General features: G+C 40.6%; 1 protein-coding gene across 4 annotated transcripts in view; it reads left to right on the top strand.

The window, feature by feature from the left end:
• TWSG1 (twisted gastrulation BMP signaling modulator 1) overlaps positions 1–22,911 on the top strand; it is a 113,639-nt gene that overhangs the window by 50,765 nt on the left and 39,963 nt on the right. For 3 of the 4 annotated variants that reach the window (XR_001897170.3, XM_021929944.2, XM_017951532.3), the window contains 2 exons: positions 8,835–9,101; positions 11,901–12,011. Coding sequence is in view for 3 of the 4 variants with exons in the window: in XM_021929944.2 (XP_021785636.1) it covers positions 8,835–9,101; positions 11,901–12,011 (378 nt within the window). In the remaining variant the exon portion in view is untranslated. Of the gene's footprint in view, positions 1–8,834; positions 9,102–11,900; positions 14,950–22,911 lie in introns of those variants that run through there. The other variant, XM_003914164.4, reaches the window with a different exon arrangement.

The following is a 22,911-nucleotide window of genomic DNA, read 5'->3' as shown; positions in this document are numbered from 1 at the left end:
TGAGAAATGAATTTGAAAATAGCAGGATTATTTGAAGATCCGTCTGTAGAACAGCTGTATGATTTGATAACCGATTCCCTCCTCCATTCATCAGAAAAAGTTCCAAGTAATTAAGAAATTTCTCTAGGAAAAAGAAATTGGAGAATTTCTCTCTAGAGAAATTGAAGGAAACTAGCTGAAAAGTAGTAGGGCCACTAATGTGTTGTTGGTATCCAGGCAAGGCCTCCTCATTCAGGCATTGCAGGGAGGAAAGGTGTCTTCAGCCTAATGACTAGATGTGAAAGAAAAATAGAGTAAGTGTACCTTAAAAGAAAGAATGAAGTAAAGAGCAGACCATGGAGGAAATATTTAGGATATAAAAGAAATATTTTAAAAACCGATTGTTATCTTTTAGAAAAAGTTAAAAAAATGTCATGTCTATATTATGAAAAACAATCAGAACAAGAAAACTTTTGCAAATTTAAAATTCAATTGGGGCCAGGCATGGTGGCTCATGCCTGTAATCCCAGCATTTTGGGAGGCCGAGGCGGGTGGATCACCTGAGGTCAGGAGTTTGAGACCAGCCTGGCCAATATGGCGAAACCCCAACTCTACTAAAAATACAAAAATTAGCTGGGCGTGGTGGCGCATGCCTGTAGTCCCAGCTGCTCTGGAGGCTGAGACAGGAGAATCGCTTGATCCGGGGAGGCGGAGGATTCAGGGAGCTGAGATCATGCCATTGAAGCCTGAACAACAGAGAGAGAATCTGTCAAAAAAAAAAAAAAAAAAAAAAGGCCGGGCGTCATGGCTCACACCTGTAATCCCAGCATTTTGGGAGAAACAGGCAGGCGGATCACCTGAGGTCAGGAGTTTGAGACCAGCCTGGCCAACATGGTGAAACCTCATCTCTACTAAAAATATAAAAATTAGGCGGGCATGGTAGTGGGTACCTGTAATCCCAGCTATTCAGAGGCTGAGGCAGGAGAATTGCTTGAACCCAGGAGGCGGAGCTGGCAGTGAGCACTCCAGCCTGGGCGACAGAGCGAGACTCCATCTCAAAAAAAAAAAAAAAAAAAAAAAATCAGTTAGAAAAATAATCAGAGAGTCTGAAAATATTATTGGAGTGTCATAGAATATGGTGAAAACAGGCAGGTAATAAAATATAACAGGGAATATAACACTCCAGAAGAATTTTTAAAAAAAGGAAGGAGGGAAGAAATTATCAAATAGTAGAAGAAAAATTACCAAAGCTGAGAAAAAAAAACAGTGAGACCTTAGGTTGAAAGAGCCTACAGAATGCTGAGTGAGATGAGTGAAAAAAAAACCTACATGTGCCACATCCTCAAAATTTTACAACGTCTAGGTTAAAAAATATTCTAAAAGATTTCAGAAAGAATAATAAGGTTCGTCTACAAGAAGTTAAAAATCACACTGCCATCAGACTTCTCATCAGTATCACTGGGCCAATGACTTAAGTGGTTGGTGGGAAAATTATTTTGACCTGTCAAATGATCAGGAATGTGGATGTAAAATAGAAACATTTTTAGACAAATAATAACTCTAAGTTTACTTCTCACCTACCATTTCTAAAAGAATTAGTAGAGATCAATCAAACAAAACAGGATAGAAAACCAAGAAAGATAACAACATGGGTTGAAGGAAGCAATAGCTTTAACCGGAGTTCAGTTAAGGATAGCTGCAGAATGATAATCACACAGGAGGCCTGGGATGAAGCGTCCTGACGGAAGCAGTAAATAAAGAGAAAAAAGAAACTGGATTCAGCGTATCATTGAGAAGCAGAATAAGTTTTCAAGATATGCTGAAACATTATTGTGTGGTACACAGAAAGAAAATTCCAAGCATAGAAATACCAAGAAAAAAGAAAACTGAACAAGAAAATAATTCTCCATAAAGGAATTAAATTTGGCAGTTAATTTTTTATTCTAAAAATATTGAAATATACACAGAAGTGGAGCAAAGAGCATAATGAACTATGTATTCCTCACGCAGGTTCAGCAGTGGTCCAGAATATGCCACATTTGCCTCATCCTTTTTTCTTTCTTTGCTGAAGTATTTAAAAGCAAATTGCAGGCCGGGCGCAATGGCTCATGCATAATCCCAGCGCTTTGGGAGGCCAAGCTGGGTAGATCACCTGAGGCCAGGAATTCGAGACCAGCCTAGTCAAAATGGCAAAACCTCATCTCTACTAACTAAACTACAAAAAAATATTAGCTGGATGTGGTGGTGGGTGCCTGTAGTCCTAGCTACTTGGGAGGCTGAAGCAGGAGAATCACTTGAACCCAGGAGGCAGAGGTTGCAGTGAGCTGAGATTGTGCCATGGACTCTAGCCTGGACAACAAGAGTGAAACTCTGTCTCAAAAAAAAAAAAAGCAAATTGCAGACATCAAATACTTTTTACCCCTACTTTCCTTCAGTGTCAATCTCTAAAAAAAGGTGGACATTGACTTTTTCTAATCATAATGCTGTTATAACACATAACAAAATTAACAATAAGTTCTTGGTGAAATCTAAAATTCAGTTCATGATCAGGTTTCTCCAGATGTTTCAAAAATGTGTTTTCACAGTTCACTTGTTCAAATTAATTCACAATTCTTGTATTGAGTTTGCTTGTTGCGTTTTCATCCAGATTGACCCTCCTTCCATTTCTGTCATGCCACTTGCCAACTGTATCAGTTGACCTATAGAATAGCCCACATTCAGGATTTGACTGCTCCTTGTGGTATCCTTTAACTTGTTCCTCTGCCCCTCTGTATTTCTAGTAATTTGAAGCTAAGTATAAGAAAATGGTTAGATTCAGGTTTAATATTTCTTGGCAAGAACATCTCTTAGGTCATGCCATGTGAAATGTAACATGGTTTTCATTGTTTTATGAAGTTCAAGGAAAAGTTCACTTTATCTCAAAATCAGAAGTATTGTCCTCTGACAATATGACATTGAACAAGGAAGTCCTACCATACTACCTGTTCTGTCATGAACAATTTTCATAGGATTATGTTAAGGTAACTACTTGTACTGTTTTCAACTATTTCAATATATGAGAAAACTTGTACTGGTTCTCAACTCTTTCAATGTATCTTTTCAATGTATGAGACTAGGCTGCATTGTGAATTTGCCACAGAATATGGTTATCAAGTTTGTCAATATAGAATTTGGAGAAGTTGGCTAGGGAAAGTGGAAAAGACCTTAGTATCTTTATCAGCAAATCAGGGACATTAGGTTTACTAGTTTTAATGCAGTATATTGAGATTTAAATTACGAATGTTTTTGTCCTAAATTTGTTAAATGCACAAAACTCCCCACACATTTTTTTGATAGAATGAAATCTCTGATAATGAGCACTGAAGTTTCATTTATTTATTTGTTTGTTTTTTAGAGACAGGGTCACACGAGTTACCCAGGCTGGCCTGGAACTTTTGGGTTCTGTCAGTCTTCCTGCCTCAGCCTCCCAAGTGACTGGGATGCGTGCCACCGTGCCTGGCTGAAATTTATTTAAAGTCTTCAGTAGATGTTAAATTTAGCTTTTATAATGTTTGAACTCAGTTGTTTACCTTCAACTCTATTTACTAATTTGTTTGTTTGTTTGTTTTTTGACTTTTTGTTTGTTTGTTTGTTTTTGAGATGGGGTTTCACTCTTGTTGCCCAGGCTGGAGTGCAATGGTGAAATCTTGGCTCACCACAACCTCAACCTACCAGGTTCAAGCGATTCTCCTGCCTCAGCCTCCTGAGTGGCTGGGATTACAGGCATGTGCCACCATGCCAGCCTAATTGTGTACTTTTAGTAGAGACAGGGTTTCTCCATGTTGGTCAGGCTGGTCTCGAACTCCTGACCTCAGGTGATCCGCCCGCCTCAGCCTCCAAAAGTGCTGAGATTACAGGTGTGAACCACTGCGCCTGGCCACTAATTTTTATTTATAAATTTGGCAGAAGACTATATTATGTATAGTTGTATAATATAAGCATTCTAAGTATTATTTGCTTTTTGATACCACTTAAAGATTATGTATAGATGTAGTTATTAGAAAGAGTAGTAGACATGAAATCAGGAAGCTACATCATGATCTTGACTCTGATCCTAGATGACATAATATTGGACAAGTCATTTGACTTAACTGCGCCTATTTCTTCATTTTATGAATAAGGGGATCAGATTTGATCATTTAAATGATCAAACAACCTAAGTTATTTAGGTTATTAGGTCATACAACCTAAGTTATTCAAGTTCAGATGTATTGAAAAATGTGATGAAGAGCACACACAACTTTGTTCTCCTCTGCTCTTGCCATGATCCTTAAACTAACAAAATGAGGAAATAGATGGCTTTTTTTCTCCTCCCTGAATTTATAAAAATAGGAATTTATAAATTTGGCTTAACCCTTTTTTTTTTTGAGACGGAGTCTCGCTTTGTCGCCCAGGCTGGAGTGCAGTGGCTGGATCTCAGCTCACTGCAAGCTCCGCCTCCCGGGTTCTCGCCATTCTCCTGCCTCAGCCTCCCGAGCAGCTGGGACTACAGGCGCCAGCCACCTCGCCCGGCTAGTTTTTTTTTTTGTATTTTTTTTAGTAGAGACGGGGTTTCACCGGGTTATCAAGGATGGTCTCGATCTCCTGACCTCGTGATCCGCCCGTCTCGGCCTCCCGAAGTGCTGGGATTACAGGCTTGAGCCACCGCACCCGGCCTGGCTTAACTTTTTAAACTTTTAATCTGAGGAAGAAGTGAAACTCCATCTTACACCTAATAGATGCAAAACAAAAATGAAACATAATTTAGCTTTCAGAAGTATAGCCACACCCCACGGAGATATTGCTGCTTTGGTTCCAGATCACTGCAGTAAAGCGACGGTCCCAATGAAGTGAGTCACGCAAATACTTTGGTTTCCCAGTGCATATAAAAGTTATTTTACACTATATTGTAGTTTATTAAGTGTGCAATTGTATTATGTCTTAAAAAATACACACCTTAAATACAAAATACTTCATTGTTAAAAAATGCAAAAAATCATCTAAGCCTTCAGGCAGTTGTAATCTTTTTGCTGGTGGAGGCTCTTGCCTCCATCTTAATGGCTGCTAATTGATCAGGCTGGTGGTTGCTGAAGGTTGGAGTGGCTGTGACAGTTTCTTTCTTCTTTTTTTTTTTTTTTTTTCCCCAAGACGGAATCTCGCTCTGTCGCCCAGACTGGAGTGCAGTGGCACAATCTCGGCTCGCTGCAACCTCCGCCTCTCAGATTCACGCCATTCTCCTGCCTCAGCCTCCCAAGTAGCAGGGATACAGGCACCCACCATCATGCCCAGCTAATTTTTTGTATTTTTAGTAGAGACAGGGTTTCACCGTGTTAGCCAGGATGGTCTCAATCTCCTGACCTCGTGATCCACCCGCCTCGGCCTCTCAAAGTGCTGGAATTACAGGTGTGAGCCACCATGCCCAGCCTTCTTTTTTCTTTTTTTAAATAGAGATGGAGTCTCACTATGTTGCCTAGACTGGTCTCAATTTCCTGGCCTCAAGCAATCCTCCAGCCTTGGTCCCCCAAAATGCTGAGATTACAGGCATGAGCCATCACACTGGCTGGCAGTGTCTTAAAATATGATAACACTGAAGTTTGTTGCATCAGTTGACTCTTCCTTTCATGAAATATTTCTCTGTTGCACGTCATGCTATTTGATAGTATTTTACCCACAGTAGAACTTCTTTCAAAATTAGGCTGGATGCAGTGGCTCATGTCTATAAACCCAGAGCTTTGGAAATCTGAGACAGGAGGATAGCTGCAGGCTAGAGTTTGAGATGAGCCTGGACATCATAGTGAGACCCCCATCTCTACAAAAAATGGAAAAAATTAGCTGGGCATGGTGGTGCACACCTCTAGATCTAGTTACTTGGGAGGCTCGGGTGGGAGGATCCCCTTGAGTCCAGGAGTTCAGTACTGCAGTGAGTTGTGATTGTGCCACTACACTCCAGCTTGGGTGAAGAGTAAGACTCTCTCTCAGCAAATAAAAGTTAAAAATTGGAGTCAGTCCTGAAACCCCACACTGCTTTAACAACTAGGTTTACATAATATTCTAAATCCTTTGTTGTCATTTCAACAATGTTTACAGCATTTTCACTTGGAGTAGATTCCATCTCAAGAAACACTTGCTTTGCTCATATCCATAAGAAGCAACTCCTCATTTGTTCAGGTTTTTTAATGAGATTGCAATAATTCAGTCACATCCTCAGGCCACACTTCTAATTCTAGTTCTCTTGCTATTTCCACTACATTTTCAGTAATTTTCTCCACTGAAGTCTTGAACCCCTCAAAGTCATCCATGAGTGTTGTACTCAACTTCTCTTCTAAACTCTGATAATGTTGATAGTTTGACCTCCTCCCATGAATCATGAATGTTCCTAATGGCATCTAGAATGGTGAATCCTTTCCAGAAGGCTTTCAATTTAGTTTGCCCAGATCCATCAGAGGAATCTATGGCAGCTATAACCTTACAATATATATTTCTGAGATAATAAGACTTGCAAGTTGAAATGACTCCCTCAACCTTGGGTTTCAGAACAGCTGCTGTGTTAGCAAGCATGAAAGCAACATTAATCTCCTTGTACGTCTTCATCAGAGCTCTTGGGTGACCAGGTACAGTGTCAGCAAGCAGTAATATTTGAAAGGAATCAGTTTTTCTGAAAAGTAGGTCTCAACAGTAGACTTAAAATATTCAGTAAACCATGGTGTAAACAAATATGCTGTCATCCAGGCTTTGTTGTTCCATTTCTAGGGCACAGGCAGGGTAGATTTAGCATAAATCTTATGGGTGCCCTAGGGTTTTTGGAATGGCAAATTAGCATTGGCTTCAACCCAAAGTTACCAGCTGCATTAACCCCCAGCAAGATAGTGGGCCTGTTCTTTGAAGCTTTTGAAACCAGGCATTGACTTCTTTCTAGCTAGGATAGTCCTAGATAGCATCGTCTTGCAATAGAAGGTTGTTTCATCTACATTGAAAATCTGTTGTTTGGTGTAGCCACCTTCACCAATGACTTAGCTAGATCTTCTGAATAACCTGCTGCAGTTTGTACATCAGCACTTGCGGCTTCGCTTTGCACTTTTATGTTATAGAGATGGCTTCTTTCCTTAAACCTCATGAACCAACCTCTGCCAGCTTCAGACTTTTCTTCTGCAGCGTCCTTACCTCTCTCAGCCTTCACATAATTGAAGAGAGGCCCTTGCTCTGGATTGAACTTTAAGGGAATATTTTGGCTGGTTTAATCTATCCAGACCACTGAAACTTTCTCCATATCAGCAGTAAGGCTGTTTCACTTTCTCAGCATTTGTGTGTTAAGAGTAACACTTTCCATTTCCTTCAAGAACTTTTCCCTTGCATTCCCAACTAGGCTGTTTGGCACAATGGCACAGGATTTCCCTCAGCCTTGATGTACCTGATGTTTACTTGTGACCAGACTTACGTCACACATTCTTGGCAACATTACCACCTCCCATCACTGGTGATGTTAACTTTGATCTTCTGATCATATTGGTGCCCGCCAGACTTCTCCACATTAAAGTCATTATTAATGACCTTTTGTAAGTGATTAGTATTTTGTGGAGAGCTTTCCAAGAATACACCAGCATGTTCTTATCTAACAGTCACCCACCAGACTTAATATCCATTCACTACTCCCATCCGAATCAAACCCCTGTGAGAGTGCCAAATGGTGATTTTCTGTTTCCTTTCTTCTATGTTCATCAGTTGGTAAGGAATATCATTCCCTTCTCTTGTATTTATTTGTATATAAAAACTCATTGCCAGGCGCGATGGCTCACGCATGTAATCCCAGCACTTTGGGAGGCCGAGGCGGGCAGATCACAAGGTCAGGAGATCAAGACAATCCTGGCTAACACGGTGATACCCCGTCTCCACTAAAAAATACAAAAAAATTAGCTGGGTGTGGTGGCGGACGCCTGTAGTCCCAGCTACTCAGGAGGCTGAGGCAGGAGAATGGTGTGAACCTGGGAGGCAGAGCTTGCAGTGAGCCGAGATCCTACCACTGCACTCCAGCCTGGGCGATAGAGCGAGATTCTGTCTCAAAACAAAACAAAAAAGAAAAGAAGAAAAAAAGAAGGAGCTCATTGATTCTTGTTTTGTTTACAAGATGGTAATCCATTTTTATTGATTGATTGATTGATTGATTGATTGACATGGGGTTGCCCAGGCTAGAGTCCAGTGGTACAGTGATAGCTTACTGCAGCCTTATCTCCTGGGCTCAAGAAATCCTCATGCCTCAGCCTCCCAAGTAGCTGGGCCTACAGGCATGTACCACCACACCCAGCTAATCTTTTTTAATTTTTGTAGAGATGATGCCTGCTATGTTGCCTAAGCTGGTATCAAACTCCTGGGCTGTAGTGATCCTCCCACCTTGGCCTCCTAAGTGCTGGGATTATAGGCGTGCGCCAATGCGCTCAGCTTATTATTATTTTAATGCTCAAATTGTCTATTAGCCAGTAGGAGCCCCTTCAGTTGGCCTCCTGTGTCTCTTCAGCATGCCCCATCATTCATGGTGCACTTCCTTACTTTCTGGCACAAATGTGTTCCTGGCTCATTTTGTACTTTCCTGACCCAGCCTTCAAATCAGTCTTTCCTCCAAGGAGCTCTGGTTCCTATTAGGTATTTTAAAAACAAGATCTGAGCATTCAGTATGCTTGAAGCTACTAGGGTAGGATATCATCATTTAGGCTCACCTAGCAAAAAAAAAAAAAAGCTAGGAAAATATCTACATGTAATCCTAGAAGTTACATAATTTTAATGTGTTATAGCTCTGATTGCAAGGCAGTGACTAATAAAATCTTATGATATTACCCCCAACCCAGGTATGTGTAATCCTCGAAATTATAGTGACACACCTCCAACTTCAAAGAGCACAGTGGAGGAGCTGCATGAACCGATCCCTTCTCTCTTCCGGGCACTCACAGAAGGAGATACTCAGCTGAATTGGAACATCGTTTCTTTCCCTGTTGCAGAAGAACTTTCACATCATGAGAATCTGGTTTCATTTTTAGAAACTGTGAACCAGCCACACCACCAGAATGTGTCTGTTCCCAGCAATAATGTTCACGCGCCTTATTCCAGTGACAAAGGTAACGGCCAACAGTTGATTTTTTCCATTCGCCCCCTCATGTGGTCTGTCCATGTAATTTATAAAATCTGTATAAGACCATCTTTTGGAGCAGCTTTTTGGTTTTGAATTTGTATCATCTCACATAAATTCTAGATTCAATAACCCTGATCCCATCATATCTAGAGGCACATGCCAGAAGGATAAGAGAAAAAAAAAATATCTCCGATCCCTGGGTAGATAAAGAGGCATGTCGACCAGGTGTGGTGGTTCATGCCTGTAATCCCAGCACTTTGGGAGGCTGAGGCAGGTGGATCACGAGGTTAAGAGTTCAAGACCAGCCTGGCCAACATGGTGAAACCCTGTCTCTACTAAGAATACAAAAATTAGCTGGCCGTGGTGGCGGGAGCCTGTAGTCCCACCTACTTAGGGAGGCTGAGGCAGGAGAATTGCTTGAACCTGAGAGTCGGAGGTTGCTGTGAACCGAGATCGCACCACTGCACTCCAGCCTGGGTGGCAGAGCAAGACTCCGTCTTGCCAAAAAAAAAGATAAAGAGGCATGTCAGCATATTGTCAAAATTCCTCCATACTCCTGGCAGCAGAGGCTGTACTGTATTGGAAAATAGATAATTGTTCCTAATTCTGGTATTTATTTGTCTTAGGCTTTATTCTCTTCATAAGATAACAACAGTGCTGCTTCTCTAATATGATATTGCTCATTGTCAGGTAACGTTCAGAGTATCCCATGAAGTCAGATTTTTATAATAGCAGACGTACCAAAATGATGCCAAAGTCATTAGCTAAATTTCTTTATAAGCAAGTTGGTATTCCAGACATCTCATTTCCAGGCATAAACTAACCCCAGCCAGTTCTCTGCAAATGAGTGCTGTTGGTGAGAAAAGGAATTAAATGAGAAAATAACTTACACAAATTACAGAAGCATATTTAAGAGCATTTATTAGTGAAGATAGGGCATATCATAATTTTGGAATGTAAAGAGCATGTGACTTTTATAAAATCTTTGATATTTTTGATAAAAGGCACCATATAATTTTACTGTGGAAGCATAAAGCACTTATGAAAAATTGGAATTATTTCTTAAAATATGAGGTGAATTATGTATAAATAGTATAATTTGTACTCTTACTTGGCTATTACTTGTGCCCTCCATTACATTCCTACCTATATAAAACAGTGTGGGCCAGGTGCAGTGGCTCACGCCTGTAATCCCAGCACTTTGGGAGGCCGAGGCGGGCGGATAACCTGAGGTCGGGAGTTCAAGACTAGCCTGACCAACATGGAGAAACCTCGTCTCTACTAGAAATACAAAATTAGCTGGGTGTGGTAACGCATGCCTGTAATCCCAGCTACTTGGGAGGCTGAGGCAGGAGAATCACTTGAGCCCAGGAGGTGGAGGTTGTGGTGAGCCGAGATCGTACCATTGCACTCCATCCTGGGCAACTAGAGCAAAACTCCATCTCCAAAAAAAAACAAAAAACAAAAAAACCGTGTGAGCTTCGGACATTAATAGTAAAAGCAAAACAGCTTCTGTTAAATGACAGTGTAAGAATTCTTATTCCCTTTTAGGTTAGAGTACTTTGTAAAACAAATGCTAGATTTTGGAAAACATTAGAAACATATGGAATGCAATAATATGTTTCGTTATCATTTTCTCCATTATTGAAATCTAAATAATCAACATAATAGATATTAAATAATAATTCATAAGTTTTGTTCAAAGATTATTTAAATTTATGAAGCAATTAGCAAGAAGCTAATTCCTGGAAACTCCAGCTGTCTTCAAGACACAGCTAAAGTTTTTTCTCTGTGACATCTTTCCTGGGCACCTCTTCCCCAAGATAGAGTTAGCCTCTTCCTACTGCTCCTCCTGCATTTGCAGTTTGTTTGTTTGGTTTTTTTTGGTTTTTTTTGTTTGTTTGTTTGTTTTTTGAGACGGAGTCTCGCTCTGTCGCCCAGGCTGGAGTGCAGTGGTGCAATCTCGGCTCACTACAACCTCCACCTCCCAGGTTCCAGTGATTCTCCTGCCTCAGCCTCCCGAGTAGCTGGGGTTACAGGCACCCGCCATCATGTCCGGTTAATTTTTTGTATTTTTAGTAGAGACAGGGTTTCACCATGTTGGCCAGGCTGGTTGCAAACTCCTGGCCTCAGGTGATCCACCTGCCTCGGCCTCCCAAAGTGTTGGGATTACAGACTTGAGCTACCATGCCTGGCCTGCATTTGCAGTTCTATTTGTTGTCTGTTTTTAGCTTATGGATCTATCATTTTCTACTTAGTTCCGTGGATTCTTTGATTCCTCTACTGAAAATATAAAAATTAGCCAGGTGTGGTGGTATATGCCTGTAAATCCCAGCTACTCAGGAGGCTGAGGTAGAGAATCACTTGAACCTGGGAGGTGGAGGCTACAGTGAGCCAAGATCGCACCACTGCACTCCAGCCTGGGCAACAGAGTGAGACTCCATCTCAAAAAAAAAAAAAAAAGGAAATGCCCAGTTTAAAAGTACAGCTGTATAACATAGCAAATGCTTTTAAGCCCAATAAACCAACCTTTAGATCAAAGCCTGAAATTTAATAAAAGAAGCTAAGGAAGCCCTTTGCCTTCTTCAGATAGAGTGGGAGAATCTGACTTCCTTCTCAACATAATTAATTAATGAAGATCTTTTTTCCTGTACCTCCTCTTTGTCATGTACAGACCAGCAGTAAGAGAACTAAGATAAATAACTATTAATATTCAACTAGGTAATAAAGCTTTTTTTTGTTTTTCTTTTTTCTTGCCCTGAAATCTTAAATTTTTGTTTTTCAGAACACATGTGTACTGTGGTTTATTTTGATGACTGCATGTCCATACATCAGTGTAAAATATCCTGTGAGTCCATGGGAGCATCCAAATATCGCTGGTTTCATAATGCCTGCTGTGAGTGCATTGGTCCAGAATGTATTGACTATGGTAGTAAAACTGTCAAATGTATGAACTGCATGTTTTAAAGAAGGAAGACAAATGCAAACCAAAGCAACTTAGTAAAAGAATAGGTATAAAAAGTTATTCTGTAAGTCTGTTGGTTGTGTCAGAATCCTGGTAAGTTAAGTTGTAAAGACTTTGGAATAAGTTTCTTTTAAAATATGACATAGCCAGTGATGTGTTTAATTATATAACTGTTCTTACTGATTGTATTGCCCCTAGCAATAAGCCCTTTCCTTTGAATACATATACAACTTTGGTCATATGAGAAGCAGGTGTACAGAGAATTTCTTGAAACATCTGAGGTTTTTAACATGAAGCCTGATGTGGTTTTCCTTTAGCATTCCAAAAGGTTTTTGCAGTGTTAGCAGAAGCTGTTGATGTGAGTTATGATTTCTTCATGTGCGACTTTTAGCACAGAGTTTTTATAGTTGCACATCATTCCTCTTTGTGCCTTGTTTTATCCATTTTATAAATAGAGTAGATATTTGATATACCACTCTGATAACTCATATAAAAATATCATAAAAAGCTTAATTTCTTCCCTTTTATGTTGGTTTTAAAAGGTAAATGCTTACCATATTTTATAATTGAGAACTCTTACATAGTAGAATCTATTCTATAATACATGTGTTGACAAAGCTTTAGAGAAAGTTTCCTGTTCTCTTTTATTTCCCCTGCCCAAAGTGCTGACTTAGGCAGTGATGAAGAATCTTTACCAAGATTGTCAGGGTGTACCTATGAAATTGCATTAAATGCACTGCTAGGGTAAATAATTAGCAAGCAAAAGCATTTCTGTGACTTAAGGTACCAGCTTAAAGAGCACTAGGGATGGGGAACGAATGCCAAATCAGACTCCACCTAGAGCACCAGGAAACAGCTTGTACCCTGGTAGGGAAATGGTGTCGCTGAAAGGGGAGGCTGAGCCAGTGCGAGACTGAGCTCATGCAGCCTTAGCCAAGACAAAGCAGTGTTTTCCAGCAGACGGGTGATGGGACAGGAATTGAAGAGAATTTACTCGTATGAACAGGGCAGGGTGAAAATGCTGGGAATTATAAAGGGAAACAAACTTAAAACCATCTACGTTCATATTTTGTAATATTTCATTTGTTAAGTTTATTATCTTTTTAAACAAGTATAGTCATATCGTGGGAGGTTAAGATTATGAAATTTTAAAATCTCTATTCAAGATGATGTTCACTCCAAATAGGCTACAGAATTTAGCCAACATTTTATATAATGTTTCAATAAATGTTTCAATAAAGATACTATGTGCCCTTCATAGTAATAAAATCTCAATCTTTAAGCATGAATCTAAAACACAAATGTTTATATTACAGACTCTTAATTTTACCAAATTACTAATTGCTCTAGTGCATATCTGAACTATAAGCAACTTTTTAGGAATACCTCTTTGTACATCTACATATTTTAGTATATAAAAATAGATAATGCTCTTGGATACATTTTGTGTTATTCATGATCTGAATAGCAGTTAGTTAAAAGATCATTTGTAATATTATGATCAACTATTATAAATTAAAGTCTTAATACCTTTTCTGCTCTTTCAAATAACTCTTAATTAATATTCAAGATATTTTAGCCTTTTAAAAAGTTGAGATTTAGCTCATGGATATATTTTTTGGTAGGAAAACATTAGGATCTCCTTTTCTTCCTTTTACCTAGAATGCCTCGTTTAAAAGTGCCTTGAAAACATTTAGCTCCCCTTCTTCATGAGCACCTGTAGAGCTGAAAGTATCCTTGAACTTTACGCAGAAAGCTGAAAGGAATCTGCAGCCTCCTGCTGCAGTTCAACTCTGCTGTTTTTCAGTCATTTCCTACTGTGAGTGGAGTGATGTTTGTGTGTGTGTTGGCAACATGCCTAAGTTTTCTTAATGATGACAACAAATATTTAAAAACTGCATTTATCATTTTTTAGGTCTTTATTATTAAATTTTAAAATGTAATATCTGTTTCCCACCCCCTACATTAGGAGGATGCTTTCTTAAACCACATTGTTTTAATTGATTTTTCTTACCTTGATTTCTCTCATTAGAAATGATCCCTAAATGTAATGATCTTTTGCCTTCAAATTTGGCCTATTTTTTCAGATTTATGAGGGGTTGAAAGAAAGAATTCACCTAAAAGATTCCATTTCCAGTTTTATAATGTATTTCAGGTTCTGAATAACAATATTTTTTCCAAATTGAAAGTAAATATTCAAGAAGTTGATAGCCTGGTTAAAAGTTAGATCCTCTGTTACCATGCTAAGCACATTAACTTCTATATTGAAGTTTTGGTAAAAATTCTTTTTTCTTTTTTAATAAAAAATTAGATTATTGCTTTTCTTGTAAGCAGATTTTAAAAGCACTAGATTTTAAATCAGTGGGTATCATAAAAGCCATATATAAAAGATCCTTTCTTATAGTAAGACTTGTGCTTGTTAACAGGTTTTTCTGTTAGTTTTTCCCCCATAACATTTAATTATTACTAAAACTGTATTTACAATAGTGCCAAATCAAATGATAATTTAAATAAAATCTATTCTGTGTTTATGTAGGGTGGTATAAAAAGAGGTCTTCATTTAGACATGTGATTTCTAAAATTCCAGAAAGCAAAATTGATAAGACGTTAGAATATTTGAACAATTATTTATAATCAGGGTAGCATTCAAACGGAGAAAAGAAAGTTTTCTGAAAAAATGCAGTAAATCTAAGCCACATTTCTAAAGTTTATTTTTATGAAAGCTTCTTTTAAGATTTTTGAAATCTATTCTGCATTCCCAAGAGTTTATGTTTATTGTATTTTATATGATCTACAACATATAAAATTGTGTATTTTTCTTTGGTTGTCCCTATAAACAAAAAAGTATTTTAATAAAAAATCGAAATGAGTGTGAGTCATATTTTTTGTTAACTTCAGCATAGATGTAAATTTGACATTTCTGTCTAAAGAAGATAGTGTTTAAGGGATCAGCGGACAGGGTGCAGTGGCACTTTGGGAGGCTGAGGTGGGTAAATCGCTTGAGCTCAGGAGTTCAAGACCAGCCTGGACAACATGGTGAAACCTTGTCTCTACAAAAATTAAAAAATTATCCGGGTGTTGTGATGAAAGGTGAAGCCACCTGGACTTCCTGGGTCAAGTGGGGACTTGGAGAACTTTTCTGTCTTACAAGAGGATTGTAAAATGCACCAATCAGTGCTCTGTAGCTAGCAAGAGGATTGTAAAATGCACCAATCAGTGCTCTGTGAAATGCACCAATCAGTGCTCTGTAGCTAGCAAGAGGATTGTAAAATGCACTAATCAGTGCTCTGTAAAATGCACCAATCAGCAGGATACTAAAAGTAGCCAATCGCAGGGAGGATTGAAAAAAGGGCACTCATAGGACAGAAACCTGAACATGGGAGGGGCCAATAAGGGAATAAAAGCTGGCCACCCCAGCCCACAGCGGCAGCCAGCTTGGGTCCCCTTCCATACTGTGAAAGTTTTGTCCTTTGCTCTTCACAATAAACCCTGCTACCACTCACTCTTTGGGTCTCTGCCATCTTTAAGAGCTGTAACACTCACCGCGAAGGTCTGGGGCTCCATTATTGAAGTCAGCAAGATTAAGAACCCACAGCAGGAGCCAACTCCAGACACGGTGATGTGTAGTCCCACCTACTCTAGAGGCTGAGGTGGGAGGATCACTTCAGCCCAGGGAGGTGGAAGCTGCAGTGAGCCGTGATTGTGCCACTGCACTTACGCCTGGGTGACAGAGCAAGACCCTGTCTTAAAAAAAAAAAAAAAAGCAATCAGCAAACAATGTTCTTTCTCTCAGGATGTCTATACAAATTCTCTCAGAACAGATTTTTGAACAAAAATTTTGCTGTCTACTTTTTCATATGCTTTATTCCAATATGGGGGAACCTTTTAAATGAATACTTTACTATTCTGCTTGCTCTGTGGGCCTTCGGATGCCAACCAGCTTTACAAGAATGATCTAAAGGTTGCAAGGAGTTGCAGAAGGGTCAAGGTAGAGAAAAACCTTCTCAGCTCTCCCACAGGATACTGTTAGAATTGGGAACCGTGAGCTGTGCTGCCATGGCCAAATCCACCTCATTTCAGAGTCCGTGTTTTGGCAGCCTGGTGCCTGGAGGATCTAGAGAGGGGAAGAACTCAAGAGGACAGCCTGAGTGACTTAAGAAAGGAGCTGCGGCATTTGGAAGGTAGAATGAATGTCAAGGACAGAGAGAACGTTTGACCAGGAAAGATGTACTTCTGCTGAAGGTGTCCACACGGCAGCTAGTCCTGTGGACAGTCAGAGAGAGAAGCTGAGCTGGGAGGGGAGGCATCCAAGCCCGAGGCTCCAGGAGACATTGCAGACAACATGGTGCATCCGGCCCCATAGGGCTGCTCCAGACCTGGCGGGCACTGAGCTCAGTAAGCCAGGCAGACACGCCATTGGTGGGTGGGTGTTAGCCATTACAGCTCTTCGACCTTTGAGCTTTAACCAGTAAAAAGTAAATGTGGACCGGTCGCAGTGGCTCATGCTTGTAATCCCAGCACTTTGGGAGGCGAAGGCAGGCAGATCACCTGAGGTTAGGAGTTCGAGACCAGCCTGGCCAACGTGGTGAAACCCCGTCTCTACTAAAAAATACAAAAAATTAGCCGGGTGTGGTTTCGCGTGCCTGTAATCCCAGCTATTTGGCAGGCTGAGGCAGGAGAATCGCTTGAAGCTGGGAAGAGATGGTTGCAGTGAGTTGAGATTGTGCCCCTGCACTCCAGCCTAGGCGACAAGAGTGAAACTCCGTCTCAATTAAAAAAAAAGTAAATGTGTTCTACCTCTTTTTATTTTAAAGTCTGCTTGAAGTGTGGGGTCAGCAACAACTCCAAGGTTTGGCTTTTGAGATGAGAATTCTCCGTGCAGATGCAAAGAGGAAAAGAATTCTGCCCCCGCTCAGTAGTGCTGGGAAGCCTAGAGTCCGCGCTGTCACTCACCGAATGACGCCTGGAGAGTGCAGGCGCCCTGCCAGTCAAGGAGACAGGACTTCCCTCACTGGGCTGAAGGTAGCCCCTGAAGTTAGGCACAGTCACCGGCGAAATATCTTTATGGCAGAAATGTGTTTCCTGCCCGTCTAACTTACGTACTTCCCTCTGCAGCTAGCGCAATCTTTCTAGAATATGTGTGTTAGTAATTACTGCTTCCATCCCCCAGTTCTAGGCAAATAGCAAGACCGTTGCGCTCCTCTGCCTCGGAAGGGTGTGAGTTACCCACTAGGATGTCGAGCAAGGTCAGAGAACCTGTCTTTTGTTTACCTGTAGCCTCTCTGCTTCCGGGGTGTCCTGCTAGGGGAGCGGAGAGAACGAGGACTTTGAGGGCCTGAGAGAGGGGCCAGAAGAGTTTGCAGAGGCCCAGGTCACCTGATTGTGGAGACCAGCGCTCTCGGCCCGTGGCTCACGGGGAACCCGAGCCTGCCGTTCCCTTTTCCAGGGGTTTCTGCTTAGAAATATTAGCAGCCCAGCCCTCATTGTCCAAAGCCCCCCAGACCTGCCGCCAGGGTTCTGTGAGTCCCAAGATGGATGACAGAGCCTCTCTCCTGGCCAGCGTTGGATGGGATGAGGCTCAGAGTCGGATTTTACTTGATTCGAAGAAAACCATGAGACAGGATGCGTTGCAGTACTGGGTTTGTGGACTGCATTTGTGTCCCAAGACTCCTTGACTCACAGCCTCGGCTGGCATCTCCCCTTCCTGTCTCATGTCGTATACCCACTCCCATCACTGCTGACTTCCCCCTCAGCAAGCCAAGCTCATGCCACCCTCTCTCTCCACCCTCAGGCTGTCGCAGGAGGAGTGTCCCCTGCTAGACCTGCTTTTTGTGCAGATTGTGGCTCCTTGCTCTGACCTCCCTTTTTTTGTTGTTGTTGTTTTTTGAGGTGGGGTCTCCCTCTGTCACCCAGGCTGGAGTGCAGTGGCACCATTTTGGCTCACTGCAGCCTTCGCCTCCCTGGCTCAAGCGATCCTCCTCACCTCAGCCTCACAAGTAGCTGGAATCACAGGTGCACACCACAATGCCTGGTGAAGTTTTTGTATTTTTGGCAGAGACGGGGTTTTACCATGTTGGCCAGGCTGGTCTCAAACTCCTGAGTTCAAGTGATCCACCCGCCTCAACCTCCCAAAATGCTGGGATTACAGGCGTGAGCCACTGTGCCTGGCCCTCTGACCCCTTCTAAAGGAGCAGCCCCTCCCCACTCCCCCATCCCATTCGTCTGCTTTCTTTAATGGCAGACACCTCTCAAAAAGTATTCATCGGTTACTTGTTTATCATGCATTCTCCTCTCAGACTGTGGGACCCTTGAGGGCAGGGACCTTGTTTCTTTGGTTTGTTACTGCCCCAAACACAGCTCTCCAGCACCTAATGTCTCACACTCAAGGGCACCAGCTCTTCTGTGGATGAGTGATGGCGAGTCTTAGCCTATATCTGCTTTAAACAGTGGCTCCTCAGTGCCCTCAGACAAGTAAGTGCCAACTGTGCAGCAGACCTCTCAGGGCCAGGCAGCATGCCCCTGCTCACCACCAGGCCCATCCCAGCAGTCCAGGTGGCCATCCCCTGGAGCCACTGTTTGTCCCCCTGTAAGTATGGTTTTATCAATCTGAGACACTTGTCCCTCTGTGCTCATTCCTCACGCCTTTCACTGAGCGGCTCACAATGGCGTAGCCTTTGACCCCAGGGCATTCCTCAGCAGCATCCTAACTTCATCATTACCTTACACTTCTGCTTCCTACACTTCAACCTGGTGTCCAAGTTTCCACTGGGCCATTCGTAGTATTGCAAATACACCTTTAGCCACGTGGCTGAGGCTGTTTTTAGACTGCTGACCCATGCAGGCTTTGTGGGAGACTAAGGGACTTCTTTAGCAACCTAGCAAGAAGACCATGCATGATGATGTGAATTTTTTTGGTGTCCTTGAGGGCAAATTTTATTTGCAGAAGACACTACACAGAAACTAATGTTCATTTTTTAAATTAATTTTTAATGTATTTAATTTATAAAATCAAACTTAGTTCTTCCATAAGTTTTTAAAAACAGCTTACAAATATTTCTTCTAGCAGCCTAACTATATATCTAATAATCATTTTTACAGGGCCCTCGTTCAGTATTTGCTGAGTACTTCAACAGCTAATATACTCACTATTAAGGTGAACCTGATGAAATTTCCAATACTGTACATACACAGGAAGATTTCAACTTAGAATCAACTCTCATTCAATTTCACACTTACCAATTTTAAATTGGAGTTGTGAGGTTGTGTTCTAATAAGCCAAATCCTCTAAAATATTCAAATAAGCCCATTCTTAACACAATAGTACTAATGATGTAGTTTTGAGTCTCTTTTATCCCAGATCCTCCAAATCATTCCATGATTGAAAAACAGGTTCTGGTTAAGCAAAACAGGTCACAGAGGTTTCTATGGCCTCAGTAAAATAGGTGCCAGAGAACTTGGAAACAGAGGGAGGCCAGATTAGAGGACAAGACTTAGCCAACATTTAGCCAGACACACCCCAAAACATAAGTCAAGAAGGGCCTGCCCCTGGACAAGCAGCGCAAAATTCATGTTCTTTACAAATAGTTTACTACCAAGATGAAGAGTATGCCCAGTTTTCTTCCCAAATTTGCTGGTCACATTGTTTCTCTGCTCAGAGGCAGAATGAGTAGAAAGGCAGAGAAAGGCCCGTGGTGCACTAAGTGATTTCCTACCCAGGAAGGAAGCATCAGGATTAGGGAGAAGTTGTTCTCAGTTCCAAGTGATACACATTACCTACATCTTCCCAACTTCTCAGAGAAGTCTGCCCTTTCCACCCAGGTCAGTGAGTGGATTGGATTTTGCACATCTTTGGTTCTTAAGATTATGTTTTTGTCTTTTTCAGCTGGGCGCGGTGGCTCACGCCTGTAATCCCAGCACTTTGGGAGGCTGAGGCGGGCGGATCACTTGAGGTCAGGAGTTCAAGACCAGCGTGGCCAACATGGTGAAACCATCTCTACAAAAATACAAAAATTTGCCAGACACGATGGCAGGTGCCTGTAATCCCAGCTACTCGGGAGGCTGAGGTGACAGAATCGCTTGAACCTGGAAGGCAGAGTGCAGTGAGCTGAGACACGCCATTGCCCTCCAGCCTGGGCAATAGAGCGAGACTCCATCTAAAAAGTAAAAGATACATTTTTGTCTTTTTCTCTAAGTACCCTTTGGTGAAATTCTCAAATATGGAAATAAGTCTCTTTTGAATATCAGGTTCAAGAACTTTGAATCTAATAGACTCTTGCATTTTTTTTCCTGTTCTAAGGATAATACAACTGTTCTAAAATAATACCATACAGAATTTGAGTTATCTCAAATGGCTTTGCCTAACTAGTGGCCACAACGTTTAGGTCTTTCTATGGCAGCCTGTTTCCATTGAGGATTTCCAGGGGCCTTTATTCTTAGGAGTTTGTCATGGCAGACCACAGGCCTAGCTTTCCTAGTCTCCCCTTCCACCCTTATTTGGTCCCTTCATTTTTTAATGGCTAATATTAGAGACCTGAAGTAATCGTAGCTTGAACAACTAGAGACTGTTTGTTCTCACATAACTTGAAGTCTGAAAATACGTAGACCAGATCTGGAATGGGGGCTCTACGTTGTCACCAGGAAATAGGCTTTCCTTTTGCTCTGCTGTCCTAATATTTGTCTCATGGTCTCAAGATGCCTTCTGGAGCCCCAACCATCATATTTGTTTTCCAAGAAGAAGAAGGAGATTAGTGTAAAAATTATATACCTCCAAGCCAGGTCAGCCTTCAGGAAGCCCATCCAACAACAATTGCTTATGTCTCATTGGCCACCACTATTTGCAAGAGTGACAAGGAATTAGCACCTGAATAAAATTCAGGATTGTTAGTAAGGAGAGAATGAAGAAGGGGAGAATGATTGGCCCAAGCCATCTCCACTATGCATGGGTGCCTGTAGCATCCTAAACACTTCCCATTCATAGTGTTTATCACTCTGTGTTGTAATTGCCTGTTTACTTGGCTGTATATACCCACACCAGAATGACGTTGTATGTCCAGCTTGAAAGTGCAGAGGCAGCCGCTGGCACAGCTAGAAAAGCACTGATTCTAGACAGAGTGGCAAGTAAAGAAGGATGAGGTTTTGTGATTATCAAAAGGGGCATGACTTAAAATCTAGATGAAGTTAGCTAATAGCAATTTCTGAGGTTCTTGGTTTTGAAGATGTATATAGGAGCTGGATAACTTCACATGTTAGTAGTGGTCTTTTTATCTGTGTAAGAGAGTTTCTCATTTAATGCAGTTACATTTTTCTCTTTGGCTGAATTTCTCTAGAAAAGATCAATATTCTCTAGTTTCTCTGTGCTATTTGAAGGTGAAAAAAATTATTTCTTTTCAGCTGAAAACCATATACAATCCATGACTGGACCAGTTTGTTGAAACTTTGTTGATTAGTCTGCAGTGACTCTTGTCCCTGAACAAGAGGGCTCAGCCTTGAGATTTTTCCATATTAAAATCATAGACCACAGACTCTTCTCTCTGGTTTCTGAAGTAGTCTTGCAGGACAGCAAGACTTGTGAATCATACATGTAATTTAAAATTTTCTAGTAGCCACATTAAAAAAGTAAAAAGAAACATGTAGAATTAATTTGAATGATATATTTTCTTTAACCCAATATATCCAAATCAGCAATTTAGCATATAACTTATATAAAAATTACCAATGGTACATTTTACATTCTCTTGTTTTGGTATTAAGTAAGTATTTGAAATTGGTGTATGTTGAACAGCACATCCAAATTTGGACTAGCTACATTTCAAGTGCTCAGTAGCCACGTGTGGCTAGTAGACAGTGCAGATCTAGAGGACTTATACCATGTTAACACATTTCATCACTTATTATCTTATTGATCTCCTGTCTAGTTGTTCCATACGTTATTGACAATTGGGTATTGCAGTTTCCAACTATTATTGTTTTATTGTCTATTTCTCCCTTCAATTATGTCAGTTTTTGCTTAATATATTCTGGAGCTCTTGTTAGGTGCATATATGTATATAATTCTTCAATCTTCTTGATGAATGACCCTTTTATAATTATAAAATATCTTTGTCTCTAGTAGCAATTAGTACCTTAAAAACTATTTTGTTTGATATTAGTATAGCCACTCCAGCTCTCTTTTGTTTACTCTTTGCATGGTATGTCTTTTTATATCTTCTTACTTTTAACCTATTTATATCTTTGACTCTAAAGTGTGTCTCTTGTGGGCACCATATGATTGCATCATGTTTTTTAATCCATGCTACAAATCTCTGCCTTTTAATTACAGAAATATTAATCCATTTATTTTTAATGTAATTATTGATAAGGAAAGATTTATATCTGCTATTTTGCTTTGTGTTTGCTATTTGTCATTTGTCTTTTTTCTTTCTATTTCTCCTTTACTGACCCTTTCTTTTTTATATTAAAGACATATTTTGTCATGTACCATTTTCTCTTGTCATTTCTTTTACTATATATTCTTATAAGTTATTTTCTGAGCAGTTGCCCTGAGGATTATGATTAACATCTTAACAATCTAGTTTTGATTAATGCCATTTAATTTCAGTTGTATGCAAGAACTTTGTTTCTATGTCTCTCCATTTCCTCTCTCCTCCTTTGTGATGTTATTGTCTTACAAGTTACATCTTTATGCTTTGTGTGCCCATCACATAAACTTACAATTATTGCTTTATGCAGTTGTCTTTTAAATCAGATAGGTGGGGAAAAAAGAGTTACAAACAAAAAATATATTGATACTGTCTTTTATATTTATCTCGTTAGCTACCTTTATGAGTGCTCT

This window comes from Papio anubis, chromosome 19 (genome assembly GCF_008728515.1).
Source record: "Papio anubis isolate 15944 chromosome 19, Panubis1.0, whole genome shotgun sequence".
Lineage (NCBI taxonomy): Eukaryota > Metazoa > Chordata > Mammalia > Primates > Cercopithecidae > Papio > Papio anubis.
This window is presented reverse-complemented; position numbering and strand designations above follow the sequence as displayed.